This window comes from Mobula birostris, chromosome 6, assembly GCF_030028105.1.
Source record: "Mobula birostris isolate sMobBir1 chromosome 6, sMobBir1.hap1, whole genome shotgun sequence".
NCBI lineage: Eukaryota > Metazoa > Chordata > Chondrichthyes > Myliobatiformes > Myliobatidae > Mobula > Mobula birostris.
In genome coordinates, this window is record NC_092375.1 from 194,800,058 (window position 1) to 194,825,017 (window position 24,960).

The 24,960-nt window shown below is 41.2% G+C and overlaps 1 protein-coding gene across 5 annotated transcripts in view; it reads left to right on the forward strand.

The window, feature by feature from the left end:
• LOC140199673 (solute carrier family 35 member F5-like) overlaps positions 1 to 24,960 on the forward strand; it is a 146,424-nt gene that overhangs the window by 41,024 nt on the left and 80,440 nt on the right. For 3 of the 5 annotated variants that reach the window (XM_072262137.1, XR_011886463.1, XM_072262135.1), the window contains 7 exons: positions 937 to 1,086; positions 1,255 to 1,393; positions 10,928 to 11,062; positions 11,891 to 11,953; positions 15,467 to 15,539; positions 20,887 to 21,077; positions 21,957 to 22,038. In XM_072262137.1, the coding sequence (XP_072118238.1) occupies positions 1,052 to 1,086; positions 1,255 to 1,393; positions 10,928 to 11,062; positions 11,891 to 11,953; positions 15,467 to 15,539; positions 20,887 to 21,077; positions 21,957 to 22,038 (718 nt within the window). In that variant the 5' untranslated portion in view covers positions 937 to 1,051. Of the gene's footprint in view, positions 1 to 936; positions 1,087 to 1,254; positions 1,394 to 10,927; positions 11,063 to 11,890; positions 11,954 to 15,466; positions 15,540 to 20,886; positions 21,078 to 21,956; positions 22,039 to 24,960 lie in introns of those variants that run through there. The other 2 variants (XM_072262136.1, XM_072262138.1) reach the window with 2 other exon arrangements.

Genomic DNA, 24,960 nt, shown 5'->3' on the forward strand with positions numbered 1-24,960 from the left:
ATATGATATGTGCTGGTCTGGTGGTGTGAGTCCTGAGGCTCTTGTGATGACAGCAGAGAGAAGAGAGCATGACCTGGGTGGTGGGGATCTCTGATGATGGATAAGAGCATAAGACAAAGGAGCAGAAGTCGACCATTTGGCCCATCGAGTCTGCTCCCCCATTTTATCATGAGATGATTCATTCTCCCATTTAGTCCCACTCCCCCGCCTTCTCACCATAACCTTTGATGCCCTGGCTACTCAGATACCTATCAATCTCTGCCTTAAATACACCCAGTGACTTGGCCTCCACTGTTGCCCGTGGCAACAAATTCCATGGATTCACCACCCTCTGGCTAAAAAAGTTTCTTCGCATTTCTGTTCTGAATGGGTGTCCTTCAATCTTTAATTCATGCCCTCTCGTACTAGACTCCCCCATCATGGGAAACAACTTTGCCACATCCACTCTGTCCATGCCTTTCAACATTCGAAATGTTTCTATGAGGTCTCCCCTCATTCTTCTAAACTCCAAGGAATACAGTCCAAGAGCGGACAAATGTTCCTCATATGTTAACCCTCTCATTCCCGGAATCATTCTATTGAATCTTCTCTGTACTCTCTCCAACGTCAGCATATCCTTTCTTAAATAAGGACACCAAAACTTCCCACAGTACTGCAGGTGAGGTCTCACCAGTGCCTTATAGAGCCTCAACATCACATCCCTGCTGCTATACTCTATTCCTCTAGAAATGAATGCTAACATTGCTTTACTGCTTTCCTATGACAGTGTTTCATGTAGATGTGCTCAATGGTTGGGAGGGCTTTACCCATGATATACTGGCCAAATCCACTATCTTTTGTTAGGATTTTCCATGCAAAAGCATTGGTGTTTCCATATCGGGTTGTGATGCAGCCAGTCAATAAACTTTCCATTACATATCTATGTTTTCTTCACAGTTGCACTTGTGTGCTGGGTCCAGGATGGTCCCCTGAAAAAGAATAATTGTGAATGGGATGCCAAAAGATGGAAACGTGAAAGAAATGTGAGTGAGTGAGTGTGAGAGAGAGAGATATGGAAGAAGATAACATTGGAGGGATCAATGTCAGGTACTTGATGGAAACATTGTTTCTGCGCGAATCATAATAGATAAACAGTCTGAATGGACAAAGGCTGCATATGAATGAATGAGATTAGTATATTAGAGTAATGATAGAAAATGCAGATAATTTCATACGCTTATTTGCATTGACTGCTCTGATATTTGTGTTTGACAGGTTACAAATGGTGTGGGTGTTTATCATGAATCGAATGAGCTCACAGAGCAGTTTCCCCCCGAGGCGACGGATGGTCCTCGGAATAATCATTCTGTTGATCGTCGATGTCATCTGGGTTGCGTCGTCTGAGCTTACTTCAGTAAGTGCAGTGGTCTTGTTGTATTACCTGGTTTGACAGAATGTTCCCTTACATTCATTCTATTTTGCAGATTTTTAGTCGTTTCATGTCATATTTATAGTAACTCATCCTTAATATTGCAGTCACGTTCTGAAAATCGCACCCATCTATTGTTGCCAATGCGGCCTGACTTTGTTTTGTAACCTGTGTGGTATGTGAGTTCTTATTTGATTTATTTCAAAGTTCAAGGTCACCTGATTTGAATGCTGCAGACTTAGACTTTAATAGGGGTTGTAGCTCCTGCTTCATCCATGGTTTCTCATTCAGGTTGTCCTTGTTGGTGCACAGTCCACAGCACACTTGTGGTAAAGTCCGTGATGACAGTGACGTACTCATCTAGGCTGCTCTTTGAAAATGAACTGGACTACTGACTCAAAGCAGTCACGTAGAATCTCATCGGTTTCCTCTGACCAGTACTGTAAGATGTTCTGTACTGGACTGTGCTCTTTCAGCTTCTGTCTACATGCAGGGAGAAGCAGCACATCCCGGTGGTCTGTTGTTAAGAGCTCCACGTGCATGTTTGATGGTTGTATAGCAATAGTTGAGGGTGCTTCTGCCCCTGGTGGGACAGGCAGCGTGATGCTAGTGTTGTGCTAACACATGCTTCAAGTTGGCCCAGTTGAAGTCACCAGCATTGATGAATTCAGGAGCCTCTGGGTATTCCATTTGAAGGCTGCTGATCAGAGTGTAGTTCATTGCCACGGAGTAAGCTTTCCTGCAACACACTAGTAATCCAACACACTTCGGACTTTTGCAGCACCAGACCAGCACATATCATATACTCTGTAACATCCGAGGCCTGAGTAAGTGGCAGTGAAGTGTGGGAATCTGGGTTGTTGTGGGTGGGCAGGGAGTGCAGGAATTCAGGCTCAAGTGAGTGGAAAGAGACTTCTTATTTTAGGCATGTAACACTTTTAATTATTGTAGTTAATATATCAAGAGATGTTCAAAGCCCATTTGTTATGAAAGTAAGTATACATAATACTACCTTGAAATTTGTCTTCTTACAGGCAGCCACAAAACAAACACAAAAGAACCTATTTAAAAAAAAGACTGTCAAGCAGAAAATAAAACTAACTGTACAAACATAAAAGCAAGCATAAAGATGTAAGGTGGAGTCTTGGACCAGAGGGCACAGCCTCAGAACACAAGGACGTCCCTTTAGAACAGAGATGAAGAGCAATTTCTTCAGCTAGAAGGTGGTGAATCTGAGGAATTCATTGCCACAGACAGCTGTGGAGGTCAAGTCACTGGATATATTTAAAGTGGAAGTTGATAGGTATTGATTAGTCAGAGTGTCAAAGTTGATGAGAAGAAGGCTGAGGAATGGCATTGAGAGAGAGATAATAAATCAGCCGTGATGGAATGCCAGTGCAGAGTTGATGGACTGAATGGCCTAATTCTGCTCCTCTGTCTTACTGTCTTAAGGGATGTGTTATATACTTTAGAAACATAGATGTAATTAAATATTTCATCTTTTTTTTGAAATACCCCCATAAAACATATGCATATTCAGTTATCATTAACATACACATTTAACTAACAGGTTAGTTTTATGGTAGCTTAGAATTATACCTATACTTTTTATACTTTATACTTTATTGTCGCCAAACAATTGATACTAGAACATACAATCATCACAGCAATATTTGATTCTGCACTTACCACTCCCTGGAGTATAAATGATTAGTAAATATTAAAAATTTAAATTATAAATCATAAATAGAAAACAGAAAATGGAAAGTAAGATAGTGCAAAAAAACTGAGAGGCAGGTCCGGGTATTTGGAGGGTACGGCCCAGATCCAGGTCAGGAGCAGTTCAGCAGTCTTATCACAGTTGGAATGAAGCTGTTCCCAAATCTGTCCATACGAGTCTTCAAGCTCCTGAGCCTTCTCCCAGGGGGAAGAGGGACGAAAAGTGTGGTGGCTGGGTGGGTCGTGTCCTTGATTAACCTGGCAGCACTGCCCCGACAGCGTGCGGTGTAAAGTGAGTCCACGGACGGAAGATTGGTTTGTGTGATGTGCTGTGCCGTGTTCACGATCTTCTGCAGCTTCTTCCGGTCATGGACAGGACAACTTCCATACCAGGTTGTGATGCACCCTAGAAGAATGCTTTCTACAGTGCCTCTATAAAAATTAGTGAGGGTTTTAGGGGACAGGTCAAATTTGTTTAGTTTTCTCAGGATGTAAAGGCGCTGGTGGGCCTTCCTGGCAGTGGACCCTGCTTGGTTGGTCCAAGTCAGGTCAGTTGTGCTATTGACCCCGAGGAACTTAAAGCTTTTGACCTGTTCCACTTGCGCACCACCGATGTAAATTGGGCCGTGCAGTCCGCTACTTCTTCTGAAGTCAACAACCATTTCCTTCGTTTTGCTGACGTTGAGGGATAGGTTATTGTCTTCGCACCATGCCACCAGGTTCTTAATTTCCTCTCTGTATTCAAACTCATCATTACCCGAGATATGGCCTACAATTGTGTCATCAGCAAACTTATATATTGGGTTCGATGGAAACTTGGCTACACAATTATGGGTGTACAGTGAGTACAGCAGGGGGCTGAGTACACAGCCTTGTGGGGCACCGGTGTTCAGAGTGATTGTAGAGGAGAGCTTGTCCCCTATTTTTACAGCCTGGGTCCTGTCTGTGAGGAAGTTGAAGATCCAGCTGCAGATTTGAGTGCTAAGGCCCAGGTTCTGGAGCTTAGGAATCAGTTTATTTGGAATGATGGTATTAAAGGCAGAGCTATAATCAATGAAAAGGAGCCTTACGTATATGTCTTTATTCTCCAGGTGTTCTGAGGAGGAATATAGGGCTAGAGAGATGGCATCTGCCATTGACCTCTTGCTCCGGTAGGTGAATTGCAAAGCGTCAAGGTTGACCAGTAGGCTGTGGTTGATGTGTGCCATAACCAATCTCTCGAAGCACTTCATAACAATTGATGTCAGAGCCACAGGTCGATAGTCATTCAGGCATGCCACCTTGCTCTTCCTCGGCACTGGGATTATCGTTGCCTTCTTAAAACACGAGGAGATCTTAGACTGAAGCAAGGAACAATTGAAGATGTCAGCAAACACTCCAGCTAGCTCGCTTGCACAGGCCCGGAGAACCCTTCCGGGGACGCCATCTGGGTCCGTCGCCTTCCTTGGATTTATCTTCAGGAAAGCCCTTCTAACGTCCTCCTCGGTGACGATGAATCTCGATGCCACCAGGTCCAGTTCATCCGGAGGGAGCTCCTGCTCCTCTTCTGTTCGAATCTTGCGTAGAATACGTTAAGTTCATCAGGAAGAGAAGCGCCACAGTTATTGATATTCCCAGCCTTTTCTTTGCGCCCAATGATCTCATTTAGACCCTGCTACAATCTATCGGCATCCCTCTGGTTAGCCTGGGCTTCCAACTTGGCTCGATATTGCCTTTTGGCGCCCTTAGTGGCTTTCCGGAGTTCACACCTGGATTCCGTGTAGCGACTGGTATCCCCGGACCTAAAAGCCGCAGCTCTAGCCTTCAAAAGGGACTTGACCTCATAATTCATCCAAGGTTTCCGGTTAGGGAATACCCGGATTGTCTTGCGAGACGCACAGTCCTCCGTGCATTTCCAAATAAAGTCCATGACAGCTGAGGCGTACTCTTCGAGGTTAGCTGCTGAGTCCTTGAATACTAACCAGTCCACCGATTCAAAGCAGTCACGGGGGACCTCATCCGTTTCCTCCGTCCATCGCGACACTACTTTTGACACCGTGACCTCCCGCTTCAGTTTCTGTTTGTAAGCCGGGAGGAGAAGTACGGCCTGAAAGTGCGGTTTTCCGAAGTGAGGTTGTGGAATGGAACGGTAGGCATCCTTGACTGCTCTGTAGCAGTGGTCAAGTATATTCAGGCCTCTAGTGGGGCAGGAGACATGTTGGTATAACTTTGGCAGTGCCTTTCTGAGGTTGGCCTGGTTAAAGTCCCCGGCTGTAATGAGCAAAGCCTCCGGATACCTGGTCTCAAGTTCACTGATGTTGGTATACAGTATGTTCAGAGCACACTCCACGTCCGCCGGGGGGGGGAATGTAGACTGCTGTGAGTATGACCGAGGTGAATTCCCGTGGCAGACAGTAGGGATGACACTTCACCGACAGGTGTTCCAGGTCCGGGCTGCAGGAGCTTGTCAGTGCCACTGTTTCTGAGCACCACCCAGTGTTGATCAGTAGGCAGAAACCACCTCCCCTCGTCTTGCCCGAAGACGCCGTGCAGTCCATCCGATGGATCGAAAATCTCTCCGGTCGGATGGCACAGTCGGGGGTGGCAAGGGAGAGCCAGGTCTCGGTGAAACAGAATACACAGCAGTTCTGCATCTCCCTGCAGTAGGTGAGTCTCCCTTTAAGATCACCCACCTTGTTCTCTATGGCTTGCCCATTAGCTAGTAGGATGGTGGGCATAGGGACCCTGAAGCCCCTCAGCTTCAATCTGACCAGCAGCCCAGCTCTTTTCCCACACTTCCTTGGTAAATAGTGCATCTTTCCAGGTTTCCATCAGTGCAGTGTGTTGTCAGCTCTTCGAGGTTGGTGGACGCATCCCGCGGGGAGTGATCGGCGGGTTGCGTCGAGTGACGGCGGAGGCTCCGCTGCCACTTCCAGCTGCCGGGGGCCCAGGCTGTCAATTGGGTCGGCCCCGAAGCCGACACTTTATCCCGGAGGGCCGGGCTCCTGGCTGAAACAAGTCAGTGAGCTGATTCACAGTTGCGGAGGCCTCCGCTCCAGCCGAGCCTCGGGCTCGATTTCCGAGGTTGGCGGCGGAGATCGAGGAGTCTATGAAAATAGAAACACCTTGCACCTTAATCGATGAGTTAGAATGAAATTTTTGGTCTTTCCAAAACCTAAAAAAACGCAGATTATCCTCCTTCCTCACATGAGTCTCCTGTGCAACAATAATCTGAGCATTCAATCTATGAAAAACTTTAAAAATCTTCTTTCATTTAATTGGTTGATTCAAATTGTTCGTGTCCCATAAAACAAAGTTAATACTATTATCCATTTTCCTTAAATAAACCATATAGTATGTAAAGGGATAACCATATTGCATAGGAAACTCATGAATCAGGAAGAGGGAAAAAAGTTTAAAGAGGAACCGGAAGTTACGATAATACAGACATTCTTGTAGTTTCAAATCAGTCCAAATGAAAAATCCTAAACTAAAAATAGCTCCACCCCCCCACCCACAAAGACTCGAATCCTGGCCAATAGACAGCCAGAAAGCTATCTAAGAATCTCTCTACCCCCATCTCTCTTGAGGGCAAGTTTCCAAATTTAAAAAAAAATTAAGAAAAAACACCCATAATCAAAACATTGCGAAAGGAATGCCAAACACATGTTAAAAAAAAACAGCCATTTACAGACCATTTTAAAAGACAAGGTCTTAAAAAATGAAGCAGAATACAATCTTAATAATATTTCAAGAAAAAACAAATAATCACCAAGTCAGAATCTTAATAATTTTCAAGGGCGAACAATTAAAAATAAAAAAGTCAAATAATAAAGGAAAAAGAATGGAACCTTAACATAGAAGCATAATAAACATCCGTACGCCAAAACAAAGTACGAGTAAAATCAGCCCAATGGCAAAGTTCTACGAACTTAAAATATCCAAGTCTATAAGCTGGGTATTAACTAATAAACCAGATGTTTAAAACATAAAGGAATGGTAAATTTATTAGAGATCCGAGGTCAAACAGTGGTCCTCAAGAAATTGTTGTGTGTCATCCACAGATTTAAACCATTTGAACAATTTATCCGGCAGAACAACCCTTAGATGAGCAGGATATAGCAAAGCCAGTCGGAAATTCCTTTCATATAATTCCGACATCACTGATTTAAAACGCAATCTTTTTTTGCATTACCTCAGGACAATAATCTTCAACCAGATGAAACTTAAGATTTTGATGCTGAATAATTCCTTCCCGACGAGCAATTCGAATTAAGTGCTCCTTAGTATTCACATAGTGAAATCGAAGAATCACAGGGTGCGGTTTTAACTCTTTTGATGGTTTGGGTCAAAACGCCCGATATGCACGGTTGAGTACAGGAGGAGAAGAAAAATCTTCCGAGCTGAAGACCTCCATTAAGAATTGAGAAAAAAACTTAGTAAGATCCCCACTCTCAACGACTTCACTGAGTCCTATTATTGGCAAATTCTGTCTGTGACTACGTCCAAATCATTAATCTTGACTTTATACTGCTCCAATGTATGAGTGGTCAAAGCTAATTTCTTTTCCAGAGAATTCAGTCTGCGATCTCTCTGTTTCCCAGCTTCAGTAAGCTCTGAAATTTGCCGCTGCTGTTTTTCATTCTCCTTTTCAAGCACTGCCAATCTACCTTTGTTCTCCTTTAATAATAGTTCCAAAGCAGCAAACCTTTTATCAAGTATTTCATCCAAGAGATTCGAGATAGCCTCCAAAGTAAGTTAAGACTGTTTTGGCTATTCAAAGACACCTTCTTTCTTTCCATTTCCATTACCTGTTTCCTTGCCTTCGGCTAATGCCTTTCTTCCTCTGGTAGTCATTTCTGTCGATTAAAATTCAGAATTCAAGCATATAAAGGTGTTATAAACACTTTAATATAGATAGTAAAAGGATGGTAAGGGAATTGAAAAATGAACGGAACGAACCCAAAATGCGACCTACTCCATCTAGCGCTTCCAAGAGTGTCCCCCGATATATATGTTCTGCGTAACCCATGACCGTCTCATCAGCCTTTTGAATCGCTGCCGTTATCGTTCCCCAGATGCTCTCACCTCCTCCCAGTCGCTGCCTCACTTCCCCTTTAGAAAAGCGATATCTTTCTTCATTGCTGGCATTCCCGGTAGTTGCCCAGGTACCATCCCACACTCCCTGGCCCATCCTGTCCCACATATTCCTCGGGCACATCGCTTTTACCAACACGTGTATATCTTTAGGGCGGTTCTGGTGAATTTCAGCCATTTCCTATACCAGAATTCCAAATTCCCACATGCGACTTTAAGTGAAGGCAACTCTGACAAAATGCTCTGTTTCTCCCCGGAGCTGAAGGGCTTATGAATGGTTGTAATCATTGTCAAGGGCTGGCTTGGATCATCTGTGGACTGGGATTCACAGCTTTTAGGAATGCATTGTTCCGAACTAAATCCACAATACGTTTTCAAGGAACAGGAGACTGGTAGCCAAAGCCATTTGTTAAATGTAAATGACCTAAACCCAAAAATCACTCTAACAGTAACATGGCATCCTCTCTCCTCTCCAGAAGCAGAGTGATCCCACCAGCAACCAAAAGGCAGTCTCCCCTCTCTGTAGCAGAGTGATCCCACCAGCAATCAAAAGGCAGTCTCCCTTCTCTGTAGCAGAGTGATCCCACCAGCAATCAAAAGGCAGTCTCCCCTCTCTGACAGCAGAGTGATCCCACCAGTGATCAAAAAGCAGGCTTCCCTTTCCGGTAGTACAGTGTTCCTGCCAGTGATCAAAAGTCAGGAAGCTGACGCTCATCGTCAGCATTCAACTCAGTGTTTCAGTCTCCCTCTTTGCTTCAAACAGAAAACAATGGAAAATGAATGCTGTTAAAAACAGAGAGGTCCTGGATGAAACCTGGTAGCCTCTGCTAGAAAGCTTAAGCTGGAGTGGAAGTTTGTCTTTCAGGACGACGACCCAAAGCACACTGCCAGAGCAGCCATGGAGTGGCTTCAAATGAAGAAAATTGATGACTTTCAGTGGTCCAGTCAGACTTCTGACCTTAACCCAATTGAACATCTCTGGCAAGATTTCAACATTGTTGTCCTCTGCTGCTCCCCAACTAAACTGGCACAGCTTGAGCAATTTTGCAAGGAGGAATGGACAAATTTTGCTCCATCACATTGTGCAAAGCTAATAGAGACTTACCAAAAAGACTACTATCTGTAATAGCTTCGAGATATGGTTCAACCAGGTACTGAGCGGGGGAGGGGAGGTGAATAATATTGAACTACTGACATTTCAGTATCTGAATGTTTAGTTTTTCATGCTTTACAATCTTCCCAGTTTTTTGGGCTCTGCAGTGAGAAAGGAGCATATGATTAGCAAATTGAAAAAAATCTGTTAAATTGATCAAAATCCCTGATGGTAATACAGGTGTCCCCCACTTTTCGAACGTTCGCTTTACAAAACCTCACTGTTACGAAAGACCTACATTAGTTCCTTGTTTTCGCTAACAGAAGGTGTTTTCACTGTTACGAAGAAAGGCAGCGCGTGAAAAAAGCAGCATGCGAAAAAAAATCAACATGCGATAAAAAATCAGCGCGCGCCCCGTGCAGCCACTCTCCCCCGGATTTGGAACTGCGAGGCGGGCAGTCATAGTAGAAGATGAGCTGCCTGCCCTAATGGAGACAGACGACACCCCAGTGTCCCACCACCCCAACCTCCAAGCTGCAAGCTGCGGACAGATACCGATTCGCGGAGAATGAAGCGGTAGCCGGGAGGCATCCAGCACATCTTTAAGAAAAAAGCCGAAATAAACATGTGAATTAATTAGGTGCAGCCCGGCACATAATTGTCGGCCCAGATCAGAGACGATTGCCGATTGCGTTGCCTCTGATCTGGGCTGACATTTACGTGCTGGGCGGCACCTAATTAATTAGCTTGTTTATTTTGGCTTTTTTCTTAAAGATGTGCTGTATGCCTCCCGGCTACCGCTGTACCCCTGCTTGCTTCGCGGATCGGTATTGGTTCGCTGCCTGGAGGGTGGGGGCCACTGCACCACCCAAACTCCGACAACTCAGCCTAACACACCATCATCAGTGTGCTCGCTGTCTTCCGGATTCCCGTGATACTACACTGTACATACATTATTTCTACTTTGTTGCGGCTATGTATTTTTATGTGTTATTTGGTATGATTCGTAGCTTAAAGGTTACTGGAGAAAGTGTTTTTGCCAACAGCGCTTGTGTGAGATTTTCTGTTGAGAGCGCTTGCGTGCGATTTTCGATACAGAGAACAGTGCCGGCAATGATTGTGGAAAAGTATTTCTACTTTATATAGACTGTATATTTATCATATCATTCCTGCTTTTACTGTATGTTACTGTTATTTTAGGTTTTAAGTGTTACTTGGCATGATTTGGTAGGTTATTTTTGGGTCTGCGAACGCTCTCAAAATTTTCCCATATAAATAAATGGTAATTGCTTCTTCGCTTTACGACATTCTGGCTTACGAACCGTTTGATAAGGACGCTGTACCTTCGGATAGCGGGGAAAACGTGTACTCATTTATGTGAACAAAGGGTTAGGGACTGAATACTTCTACAAGGCACTGCACAACATTGTATGTGTGCATACCTGGAAATGTACTTTGCATAAGTGGTGATTGTAAGTTCAACATTTTTACAGATTGTGTTGTTTTAGGGGGAGTACAAAAGCTCAGAGAGCAGATGAAATCCTTAATGTGTTGTGGTACATGAAGATTAACTGGCATAGTAGGTCTTTAAAAAATTTTAACCACACTTTTTTTCTTCTTCTTCTTTCCAGTATATATTTAAAAAGTATGAGAAACCCTTTTTTAGTACATTTGCCAAAACATCCATGTTTGTTCTTTACTTAATTGGATTCCTTGTGTGGAAGCCATGGAGGGAGCAATGTACCAATGGAAGGCATGTTACATTGGTGAGTAACTTTTCCAACTGTACAGAAATACTGTGTCACTAAGCTAAGCCCTCAATGTACATTTTCTTAATAATTTTAATAAATGAAAATAATTTGTGGTGTAAGTTTAGGACCATAAACTGTAGAATACTGGAACAGACCCTTCAGTCTATAATATCAGAATAACACCCTTCCACTACCCTGTGCCTTCTATGACCAAGTCAATTTTGAATCTAATCTACCAAGTCTCCGCAGATCGCAAGTACCTTAATCTTCTGAATCAGCCAACCATGACCTTATTCCTTGGAACTTAGAAGTTTGAGATTGATAGAGGTCTGCAAAATTATGAAGGGTATACAGTAGATTGGGTAAATGTAAGCAGTTTTTTTTCCACTGAACTTAGGGGGGACTACAACTAGAGATCATGGGTTAATGGTGAAAGATGGAAAATTTAAAGGGAACATGACTTCTTCACACAGAGGGTGGTGAGAGTGTGGTATGAGCTGCCAGTGCAAGTGGTGCGTGTGAGCTCAGTTTCACTGAGGGCTGTGGTCCTGGTACAGGTCGATGGGAATAGGCACGAACTAGATGGGTCAAAGGGCCTGTTTCTGTGATGTATTTTTCTGTGACTTATTGACTCACGAGAGACCCTGTGAAAGGTTTACTAGCTTTACTTTAAGATGTAATTCTCTGATTTATGGTTACAGTAAATGTTTAGTCAAAAACATACCCGCACAGAAATACTTCCAATTATTTGTTACTCAATCTTAGCAGATGTACCAAGATCAGTTTTCTCATATTAATATGCTGCTTCAGGTGCCAGCTTAGTAAACTATTCTTTTTTTTAAGTTTGCAGATGCTGAAAGTTACCTTGCAACTTGTACTACCGACACTAGTGTAAATAATTCCTTGGTGAGTATGCAGTGTTGCAAACAATTTTGTCCTCATGTTATGAAGGGTTTATATTGCTAGAAAACCATCCATAAGGTGAATTTCCATAAGGCTGAACCAAGATGCTCATGTTGTTACTAAGGGTGCATTCCTGTAGGACGTGTTTCGCTCAGCAGTCCATAAGCCATAGGAGCAGAGTTAGGCCATCTAGCCCATGGATCTGCTCCACCATTCCATTATGGCTGATCCCGGAGCCCATTCAACCCCATACATCTGCCTTCTCATCATGTCCTTTGATGCTCTGAAATGACCAACCTCTGCCTTAAATATACCCACTGACTTGGCCTCCGCTGCAGTCTGTGGCAGAGAATTCCACAGATTTACTACTCTGGCTCAGAAAGTTCCTCCTTACCTCTGTTCTAAAAGGTTGCCCCTCAATTTTGATGCTGTTCCCTCTAGTTTTGGATACCACTACCATAGGAAACATCCTCTCCACATCCACCCTATCTAGTCCTTTCAACATTTGGCAGGTTTCAATGAGATACCCCCACATTCTTCTAAATTCCAGTGAGTACAGGCCCAAAGCTGCCAAAGGTTCCTCATATGTTAACCCTTTCATTCCTGGAATCATCCTCATGAACCTCCTCTGGACTCTCTCCAATAACAACACATCCTTCCAGAGATATGGGGCCCAAGACTGTTGACAGTACTCCAAGTGCGGCCTGACCAGCATTTTATAAAGGCTCAGCTTGCTTTTATCTCCTTGCTTTTATATTCTATTCCCCTTGAAATAAATGCCAACACTACATTTGCCTTCTTCACCACAATTGCCATATTCTAGTCAGGGCAGAAATAGGATGGTAGTACAGACAAATGAGTAGTTGGAGGCATGGTGGAAAGGGCAGGGTTTCAGATTTCTGCATCATTGGGACCTTTTCCAGTGAAGATATTATGACCTGTGCAGAAAGGATGGCTGACACCTGAAGCCAAGCGGGACCAATATCTTCATGGGCAGGTTTGCTAGAGCTCTTGGGGAGGGTTGGTTTAAGCACTAATTTGGCAGAGGGGTGCAACCAAAGTGGTATACAAATTGATGCATTGAAAAGTGAGACCATAAGGATCTCAGGCAGTCGACAGGGCAGAATTGCAGTCAGTGGGATGAGCTGAGGTGTAACATGGGGGCAAAATTAAAAAGAGTGATAGGACTGAAGACGTTATATTTGAATGCATGCAGTATATGGAATAAGGTAGATGATTTTGTAACACAGTTAGAGATTGGCAGGTATGACATTGTGAGCTGAAAAAAGATGGTAGTTGGAAGTTTAATATCCAAGGATACACTTTGTATCAAAAGGACAGGCAGTTAGGCAGAGGGGATGGGGTGGCTGTAATGGTAAAAAATGAAACCAAATCCATAGAAAGAGGTGACATAAGATTGGAACATGTAGAATATTTCTGGGCAGAGTTAAGAAATGGCGTGGTTAAAAAAACCTTGATGGGAATTATATACAGGCCTCTGAACAATAGCTAGGATGTGGGATGTGAATTACAATGGAAAATAGAAAGGCATGTGATATGGACAAAGTTATCATTTTAGGCTTGTTAGCCTGACTTCGGTAGTTGGGAAGATGATGGAGTCCATTATTAAGTATGAGGTTTCGGGATACTTGAGCATGCATGATAAAATAGGCCAAGGTCAGCATTGTTTCCAGCAGAGGAAATCTTGCCTGAGAAATCTGTTGGAATTATTTGAGCAAATAACAGGCAGGATAGAGAAGGGAGAGTCAATGGATGTTATTGACTTGAATTTTCAGACTAGAACTTGACCCTTGTCTTGCCTTCAGAAAAACAGAGTGATTTGTATCTTGATTAACATTTTGATCCAAACAATGTAGCTATATTTCTGTGTGTGTTCCTCTATTTCTTAATCTGAAGATATTAAGAAAAAGGGCACTTATTCCAAAAACGCATAAATATTAAAACCTGAATCATTGAAACTGAAATGGTTTCATGTGGGTAAGGAGCAGCAGAAGTGATTCTCCTTCAAAGTTCAAAGTAAATTTATTCTCAAAGTACATATTGTATTGTATAAGCCCAAGTAGACCCTACTCAGGTTTCATGCACTAATCTCTTCCTCCCACTCACTGTCCCCAACACTTTTTTTCAGTATCAAAAACCGATAATTAAAATAACATGAAGTGAACTTCATAGAAGGATGCAGACAGTATGTGCCACCTTCGTACCAACTTTATTGTTGCCAATGCAGAGATTATCAACAAACGTGTTGTCAATGAAGAACAAATGTTTCTGAAACATAGAAACATAGAAAATAGGTGCAGGAGTATGCCATTCGGCCCTTCGAGCCTGCACCACCATTTATTATGATCATGGCTGATCATCCAACTCAGAACCCCGCCCCAGCCTTCCCTCCATACCCCCTGACCCCCGTAGCCACAAGGGCCATATCTAACTCCCTCTTAAATATAGCCAATGAACTGGCCTCAACTGTTTCCTGTGGCAGAGAATTCCACAGATTCACCACTCTCTGTGTGAAAAAGTTTTTCCTAATCTCGGTCCTAAAAGGCTTCCCCTCTATCCTCAAACTGTGGCCCCTCGTTCTGGGCTTCCCCAACATCGGGAACAATCTTCCTGCATCTAGCCTGTCCAATCCCTTTAGGATCTTATACATTTCAATCAGATCCCCCCTCAATCTTCTAAATTCCAGCGAGTACAAGCCCAGTTCATCCAGTCTTTCTTCATATGAAAGTCCTGCCATCCCAGGAATCAATCTGGTGAACCTTCTTTGTACTCCCTCTATGGCAAGGATGTCTTTCCTCAGATTAGGGGACCAAAACTGCACACAATACTCCAGGTGTGGTCTCACCAAGGCCTTGTACAACTGCAGTAGTACCTCCCTGCTCCTGTACTCGAATCCTCTTGCTATAAATGCCAGCATACCATTCGCCTTTTTCACCGCCTGCTGTACCTGCATGCCCACTTTCAATGACTGGTGTATAATGACACCCAGGTCTCATTGCACCTCCCCTTTTCCTAATTGGCCACCATTCAGATAATAATCTGTTTTCCTGTTTTTGCCACCAAAGTGGATAACTTCACAGTTATCCACATTAAATTGCATCTGTCATGAATTTGCCCACTCACCCAACCTATCCAAGTCACCCTGCATCCTCTTAGCATCCTCCTCACAGCTAACACTGCCACCCAGCTTCGTGTCATCCGCAAACTTGGAGATGCTGCATTTAATTCCCTCATCCAAGTCATTAATATATATGAATGAAGAATAGCTTCCTGGAAACCACTTTAAACATCACAAATGAAGGCATTGTGGTAAATTTGGCAACTACAAATGAAAGAAAAAGGGAAAGGTAGACTCAATGATTAGGATATAGGAGTATATTTTCAAAATTATATCCTAATAACAACTATTAAAAATGAGTATGTTTTCATATATTGTGTAAAGTTTTTAAATATTCTGTTTATCTAGTTGCGAGCTTGTTTCTCCTTATTTTGCAGAGTGAACCTCTGTACATCCCAGTGAAGTTTCATGATTCTGCCAATGATAAAGCTAATAATGACAACATTCCAGGTAGGTTTAGCTTTAGGCACTTACTTTGCCTGGCTTAGCAGAGGAGCATGTCATGTTCAGATTTTTAAGAATCTTGGCCTGGATCAAGTTTGCCATTATACCTTGAATACCTGGCATTCCCCAAATAAGTACTACCAAGTTTGGGAGGCTTTTGTGAATGCATAATTCATGTTCTTATTGAAAAAAAACTTCAGTGACAATTTACCAACTTGCTCTCCAGCTGAATTCCACATAGGATCAGGAGCATGCTAGAATTTACCAGCAGTCATAGTAGGGAATCTGATCTTGTGTCTTAGATCAGTGATTGTGCAGCTTTGGGGATGTAGGTAATATTAATTTAAAATTTTAAATCTACAGTATATTCAGATCAATGTTTTAATTAGTTGTGCAGACTGATATTCCAGGAACTGTAATTTTATACATTAGCCATTTATGTGAAATTTTGTCTAAAAATCTCTGAGCAGCATACATTGCATTTCCTTCATCCGCCTTCCCTGCTATTTCACCAAGAAAATCCAGTTAAAATTAGTAAAACATGGCTTAGTTATACAAGTCCATACAGGTTCTCCTTAACTACTGAATTCTCTCCTAGTATTTTCTAACTCTTTTTCCTCTGACGGTTGTTTCCAAAGTTTTACCTGCCACATCCTAAGTTGACCAGTCTATACTTACAAGAGATGTTATTTAACAAGGTATTTTATTTGTTGCTCCAATCTTGTGGTACATTCCCCCCCCCCCCCACCCCATGTCCCAGGTAGATTATGTTGTCTTCACTCCTCCTTCCCCTTAGCAAGCTGGGATCTGACAAACTCAATGTACTTTTAGTATGCAGTGATTATGTGTTCCACAACCTCTTCAAAGTTTCTATTTTGTTCCCTTTTCTGCCTGCTTATTACAATACTCTATACCATCTCACATACTCCATGGTATTCATCACACTGTCAGATAGAACCATTAATCAATTACATTTTGATTTTGTACCTAATAATTCTTACATTGTGTTATGGTTATTTAAATTTGTTCTAAATGTCATGTGAGACTTCATCTATCTAAATTACTATTGTTGTTTAACGTTAGTGAATTCTTAATGTAGCAATTAGTGCTGATGCTGCAGAGACCCAGGATCCTGGGTTTCATCCTGACCTTGGCTGTTACTTGTCTGACCACATGAGTTTTCTCTGGGAGCTCTGGTTTCCCCTCCACATTGTGAAGACATACTGGTTGGTTACTGTAAATTATCCTTAGTGTAAGTACATGGCAGGAGAATTGGTGGTGGGACGGGGTAGGTTGATGGGTATGTGAGAAGAGGTTACAGAGAAATAAGTAGGAGAATGCTCTGAGAACTGGCCTGTACCCATGCAGTCACACAGACGATGGCCAAGGTCAGGATAAAACACAGGATCCTGGGTCACTGCAGCATCAACATTAATGGCTACATTGAAAATTCATTCATCTTAAACAACAATAATTTAGTTAGATGAAGTTTCAGATGACATTTAAACGGATTAAAACGCTACAGTAGCGTAGCAGTTAGCGCTACGCTGTTAGAACTCAGGGCCCTGGAGTTCGAAGGTCAATTCCACTGACATCTGTAAAGAGTCTATGTCCTCCCTGTGGAATGCGTGGATTTTCCCCAGATGCTTCGGTTTCCTCCTACCGTCCCAAAACATACTGGGTAGGTTAATTAGTCACAGTGAAAAGTCCCGTGATTAGGTTAGAGTTAAATCAAGGTTGTTAGTGGGGGGGTTGTGGGGCAATGCAGCTCGTAGGGCCAGAAGGGCTTTCTTTGTGCTGTATTACTAAATAACTAAATTAATAAATACAATGGAAGAATTATTGAGTTCAAAATCAAAATAAATGTAATTGATTAATGGTTGCAATGGTTGATAAAGTATAAAGTATCTAATAATGTTATGAAGACCATGAAGTATTGGAGATGGTATATAATAGAGTATTTGTAATAAACAGAATAAAATAGAAACATTGGAGAGGTTGTTCAACACATTAATCATCTGCATATTAACAACATTAAAGTACATTTAGTTTCTCTACTCCCAGCTTGCTAAGAGTAAGGAGAAATGAAGACAATCTTCTTGGGACATGGCGGATGTGCCACAGGACTGATCTGCAAATATAATACCCCATATGTAATAATATCCCTCGTAACTGTAGAATGAATGACCTCCTTCTATGTTCTGTGAGACATGAGATTTCCAAACGGAAACTGTTGTCCAGTTTCAGCACATTAGTCAGAGAACTTCTGTATGCCACTAAGGGAAAGGGAAAAAGCATAGTTTATTTCACCTAGATCAAAATAACATTCGTCTGTTTATCAAGCTTCAGGATTCGGGCTTCAATCAGATTAGCCTTGGTGTTATTGTATAGCAGAGAATACTTGAGTACATTGCTCTTGCTCCTAAATCATATATTTGTAATATTTCTATTTCCATTGAGACTGAGAAGCCTGGTTATTTGGAAATTAATAAATGGACAGGGTGGGGGTAAGATGGCACAGACTGATGCAAGATCTCCAGCCAGAGTGGTATCATCCAACAGGGAATGCCAAAGACTTCAACAAGTAAATGCTGTGATCACAATGGAAACAGTGAAAATTGTTTTAAAAAATTAGGTATGTGTTTGTCTACCACAACATCTCCAAAGAAAATCAAGGCCTTGATGGAGGCATAGCTACGTGTCTTTGGAACTATGTAATAAAAATCTATTTGTTCATTATGTGCCATGTCGTATAGCATTCACGATCAGGGTCTTTCCATGAGTGTGATTGTTCTTGGCAAATTTTTCTACAGAAGTGGTTTGACATTGCCGCCTTCTGGGTAGTGTCTTTACAAGATGGGTGATGCCAGCTGTTATCAATACTCTTCAGAGAGATTGTCTACCTGACATCAGCAATCGCAAAACCAGGAAGTGATATGCACCAGCTGCTTGTACAACCATCCACTACCTGCTTCCATGACTTCATGTGACCCTGCTCAGGGTCTAAGCAGGTGCTTCACCCAAGGGTGACCTGCAGGTTGGTGGGGGGGGGGGGGGAGGAACACTTTATGCATCCTTTGGTAGAGATCTATCTCCACCACCCCATGGTTACTGTAATAAAATACTGATCTTAAAAGCATTAAAGTAAAAAATGCAGAAACATGTTGGATTATATTGTTCTAGAAATAGAGTGATTTTGAGAGGGAAACGTAATATAGAAAGTGATTTGTAAGGAGAAATAAAACAAGAACTTTGTCTTTCAATATACATAGTGTCATGAAATAGAACTAATTTGAAATGTCTCAATGTGACTTTACTACAACTTATTCTTCAAAGTGACTTTGTCCAAGGACATTTAGCAGTGACAGACATTGCTGTGAATATCTCAGTATGATTTTACTACTACTTGATCTTTAAAGAGACCTTGTTAAAGGACATTCAGTGACGGCTGTCATTGCTAGACCAACCAATTTTATTGATATCTGAATGTTCAAACTTTTAAGCAGGAAGTTACTTGATTGAGAGACGTTTTTAACCTCTTTACCTTTGTTGACCCAGAGATACTATGGACAACTTAAATGTTTCTTTCAGTCCTGCCGCTACTACCTCAAGTTGTAAACCTAGCAGCGAATAAGGTGAATCTGAGACCTTCATAGTATGTCTAATTCATTACTCAGCCATGGGAATATAGAGGGGATATAAATTAATTTTTTTTCTTGTCAGATTCATCCTTTTTGAGCTGTTTATCCTTGATCTTCATTTCCTAAAGGCATAATATTGTCTGGTGCTATTTCCTTGAATTATTTTGGTAAATTACTAAATTGTTTAATAATTTGCATCACAATCTAAAGTAGGTCAATGGCAGACGCAATCTCAATGGCTCCCCACAGGGCTTTAGATCACCTGGACAACACAAATACCTACGTCAAGATTCTGTTCATCGACTATAGCTCAGCATTATATTCCATCATTCCCACAATTCTGATTGAGAAGTTGCAGTACCTGGGTCTCTGTCCCTCCCTCTTTAATTGGATCCTTGACTTCCTAACTGGAAGACCACAATCTGTGCAGATTGGTGATAACATATCCTCCTCACTGGCGATCAACACTGGCGCACCTCAGGTGTGTGTGCTTAGCCCACTGTACTACTCTCTATATACACATGACTGTGTGGCTAGGCATAGCTCAATTACCACCTATAAATTTGCTGATGATACAACTATTGTTGGTAGAATCTCAGGTGGTGAAGAGAGGGTGTACAGCCGTGAGATATGCCAACTAGTGGAGCGGTGCCACAGCAATAACCTGGCACACAACGTCAGTAAGACGAAAGAGCTGATGTGGACTTCGGGAAAGGTAAAACGAAGGAACCCATACCAATCCTTATAGAAGGATCAGAAGTGGAGAGAGTGAGCAGCTTCAGGTTCCTGGGTGTCAAGATCTGAGGATCTAACCTGGTCCCAACATATTGATGTAGTTATAAAGGAGGCAAGACAGCAGCTATACTTTATTAGGATTTGAAGAGATTTGGTATGTCAACAAATACACTCAAAAACTTCTATAGGTGTACCGTGGAGAGCATTCTGACAGGCTCCATCACTGTCTGGTATGGAGGGGCTACTGCACAAGACCAAAAGAAGCTGCAGAAGGTTGTAAATCTAGTCAGCTCCATCTTGGGTACTAGCCTACAAAGTACCTAGGACATCTTCAGGGAGCGGTGTCTCAGAAAGGCAGTGTCGATTATAAGGACCCCCAGCACCCAGGGCATGCCCTTTTCTCACTGTTACCATCAGGTAGGAGGTACAGATACCTGAAGGCACACACTCGGTGATTTAGGAACAGCTTCTTCCCCTCTGCCATCTGATTCCTAAATGGACATTGAATCTTTGGTCGCTACCTCACTTTTTTAAAATATACAGTATTTCTGTTTTTGCATTTATTATTTTTAATTTTATTTATTATTATTATTTCATTTTCCCTGCTAGATTATGTATTACATTGAACTGCTGCTGCTAAATTAACAAATTTCATGTCACATGCCGGTGATAATAAACCTGATTTTGATTCTGACGTACCATGTGTTTATCCATCCAAAGTCGAAATCTAAGAAGAATGATTAATGGGGAGGAATGTTTCATTAAGGAACATAAATGCTTGAGCTCTAAAATAAAAATGGTGGAAATATTCAGCATCATAGTTCTGAAGAAATCTTCTGATCTGAAATGGAACAGTTTTTCTATGGATGCAGCCTGACCTGCTGAGTTGTTCCGGCATTTTATCTTTTCATTATTAAAGAAAATAAATACTTCATTAAAATGCTAAAAGTTTTGTATGAATTTTGTTTTACTTATAGCTGTGAAAAAGACGCGTGTTCGATTCAGTAATATTATGGAGGTGCGGCAGCTTCCAGCTCATCACGCATTTGAAGCAAAGCTTTCTAGGATGTCCTATCCAGCAGCAAAGGATCATGAAGCAGCATTAAAATCTGCTGGCAAACTGACAATATCACAAGTAGCAAAAATCAGCTTTTTCTTCTGCTTTGTGGTTAGTACCTCTTCCTGCATTATTAATTAATAGAACACCACAGCACAGAACAGGTCCTTTGGCACAAAATGCTGTGTCAACTTTTTAACCTATTCTATGATCAATGTAACCCTTCCCACATACATTGCCCTCCATTTTCCTATCATCCATGTGCCTATCTAAGTGTTTTTTAAATGTATCTAATGCATCTGCCTCTACCACCACCCTTGGCAGGTCATTACCCTCTGTGTAAAAATAGTTATGACTAGTGGTGAATCTGTGGAATTCGTTGCCACAGGTGGCTGTGGGGACAAAGTCATTGGATATATTCAAAGCAGAGGTTGATAGATTCTTGACTGGTCAGCGCATGAAGGGATATGGGGAGAATGCAGGAGACTGGGGCTGAGAGGGAAGTGGATCAGCCATGATGAAATGACGGAGCAGACTTGATGGGCCAAATGGCCTAATTCTCCTGTATCTTGTGGTCTATTCGTATGACTAGTGCAAGCAAACAACGAACATATAGAGGGTAAACCAATGTCTTTCTAAAGGTGATGTGGAGTTTCTATATAAACAGTATAAATGGCTAAATTTCTTCTTTGGAAATTTGCATAAGGATATATTCTTCACCACATTAAGTATTGCATTTCAATTAATTGGATACTGGAAAATATACACTGCAATTGACTTAAACATCATAGAAGTAGCTAATATGCATTCATTAGTCTTATCAACGACATTTGACATTGTGTTGGAATTATACATTTATAAATAGTTCTTACTGTTAAAATATTTATCATTTATGTTTTGCAATTAAAATGATTGAACAGAAATATTAAAGCACTATATATATGTTATTAACTGTACATTTTGACTTAAACTGTACTATTAATGTTATAGTGGTTTCTGGCAAACTTTTCCTACCAGGAGGCATTGTCTGATACCCAGGTGGCAATTGTTAATATTTTGTCCTCTACTTCTGGTAAGTTGTGTGCTCTGTCCTTTGAACTGTATGGAAAATTAGTTTAGAAAAATTAAATGTTAGGATTTGTTAAATTTGTGTTTTAAAATAAAAATTTTGGCTTATTACCAAAATTACATATTGCTGTATAATCAGAACTCAGTATAATTAATGTTAAAGTAGATTTTTGTAAAAGGTTTAATCAAACCCTCAATCCTGATTTACCACTTATTGCTCATTTGCACCTCAGCTATATTTAGCATTTTGAACATTAGTTTCTTTCAGTACCATTACCTAACAAAAGAAAACTGAATATTTTAGATGACCCAATGTCCATAATGTATGCGTAGTAATTACTTAAAAGATTTAGAATGCATCTTTTTCTGGGTCACCCCACCATAGGAAGCTTACCTACCAAAACTGTTTGCTACCTTAAAAATGGAGATCATCTTCAACTTCCAAAACTTCTGATGTGTATAAAAAATCAAATTTATGTATCCTGTCTTTATTTTTAAGCACTTTAATGTATCGGAACAATACCAAACTACATACTGAATGAAAATTATGGTCAACAATGTTTTTCAATGTTATTTTAGCTATGCATTTCCCTTCTGTCTACATGGTCATTTTACACACCTAAAGCTACCACTAGTTCTCTCAATATTACTAATATCAATTGCCTGGAATATTGGCAAATTCTTTTTCTACCTATAGAGACAGTACCATAAGCATCCTGTTACTGAACTCCTGCTGAATGATGCGGTCTCTTTTAAATCTCAGTTACATATATCTGAACCATCCTGTTTGCCTTCTGTCAGCTTCTTAAATACTGGAATGGTTTTCTAATTTCTCAATCCAAAGGCTTTATTCCTGAACATTTTTTTTGGCATTTCTAATACTTTTATTGAAGCCAGCTGATTCTGGTGATTTATCAAGTTTAAAGCTGGTATTCTTTTTTCTTTGTTATGTCATTTTAATGGGTAGCAGAGTGGAGATATGTCTCTACCAAAGGAGGTATAAGGTGCTCCTTCCCTCCGCTAGCCAGCAGGCCACACTTGGGGAAGATGTTGCACCTGCTAATCCATCGCCCACTCCTCCTCCCCCCACCCCCGGATCAGGGTCATGTAAAGCCATGGGAGCAGGTGGTGAATGGCCGTGTGAGTAGCTGGTGCATTTCCCAATCCTGGTTTTGCAACCACTGATGCTAGGCAAACAATCTCTGCAGTGTATTGATAATGGCTGGGGTCACCTGCCTTGTAAGGACACTGCCCTGATGAAGGCAATCACAAACCACTTGTGTAGAAAAATTGGCCAAGAACAATCATGGTCAAAGACAATGAATGCCCACGTCATATGGCACGGCACATAATATTGAAACCTAAATTAAATCCATATGTTTCCTTTCCACAATAGATTCTCCACAACCTTTGGTAATTTATCTATTTCTTCTGCTACAAAATCAGATAACATTTGGATTTAATTTACATCTGTCATTCCCTTAATGTCCTCTATAGTCTTGCATTTTCATTCATCAGCATACATTCTCAGTGATGCTCTAAGTATACTTAGAGACGACATTGTGCATTTAGTTAATTGTTTTGCACCTTGTGTAATATCATAAGTATTAGTAATTCTGTTAAGTACCCAAAAAAAGATAAAATCTTATGCCTAATTTCTATTCATCTCTTCATTATCATAGAATATTGGTCTAAGCTTGCATCGAAACACATTGGCTTGCTTGGCAGCAAATATACTGTGAATCCAAAAAAAAACTTAAAAATTTTTAAATATGAAAATGACTGTTGGCCATTAATTATTGTCCCTTTTCTCTACGGTACTGTGGAAAAGTCTTTAAAATACGTTTGTGTGTGTGTGTATATATATATATATAGTTTTTTATAATAAAACAACATATGTATATTTTAAAAAAACTAGAGTGCATAAGACTTTTGTACAGTACTGTATTTGTCAATGTGGAGCGGAGAACAAGTTTGTAAATCTGGCGGAAACAAAGGATGTTGGGAATGGCAAGGGTGGAGTGCCACGGGAGTTGTGTGGGACAGGTGGCAGAGAAGATGTGCCAGGGGCAGGGGGCAGCACAGGTGTAGACACATCCAGTCCTGAAACACCAGGCAAGATCATTTGATGCCAAACAATTGGTTTATTGATCATTAAAGAATGTCTCTGGTGGTTCCTGTTTCCTTCCCTCTCCCGTCCTCTTTTCTAACCATGATTCTCCTCTCCCTTCCCTTTTCCCACTCTGTCCACGATAGAGACCCATATCAGAATCGGGTTTATTGTTACTCACATATGTCATGAAATTTTTTTTTGTGGCAGCAGTACAGTGCAATACATAAAACTACTACAGTACTGTGCAAAAGTCTTAGGCAGCCTAGTTATATATATGTGCCTAAAACATTTGTACAGTACTGTACGAAGATCTCAGTTCCTTCATTTTCAGTTGATGCATAAAAACGTTAACCTCTTTTTTCCTCTTTTCAGATGCGAATGGATTTCTTGTATTACTACCAACACATTTTATTCTTATTTGACTATAATTATTCCTAATGATTTAACGAATTTTGTGTTTAATTTGTAATCAAACTTTACCAGAGTTGCTCATCCCACTAAACCGCTATTTGACGTTTTTTTGAAAAATAATTATTCATGACACTCCGAGCCAGTTAATTTCCATGTTAGAGTAACAAAATGTAATTGTCTGCTTGAGAGGGGCCATAAGGGTGCAGCTAGCATGGGGCAACAATTCCTTAATCATATGGAAATGTCTTGTCAAATAAACTATTCTTTTGATGATTAATCAGTATTAAATGCGAAAAAAACACTTGCAACAGTGCCATCTAGTGTTTTTCAATTATTTCTACCTGAACTGCCAGAGGAAGTGGGAGAAGTGAGTACAATTACAATGCTTTAAGGACATTTGGA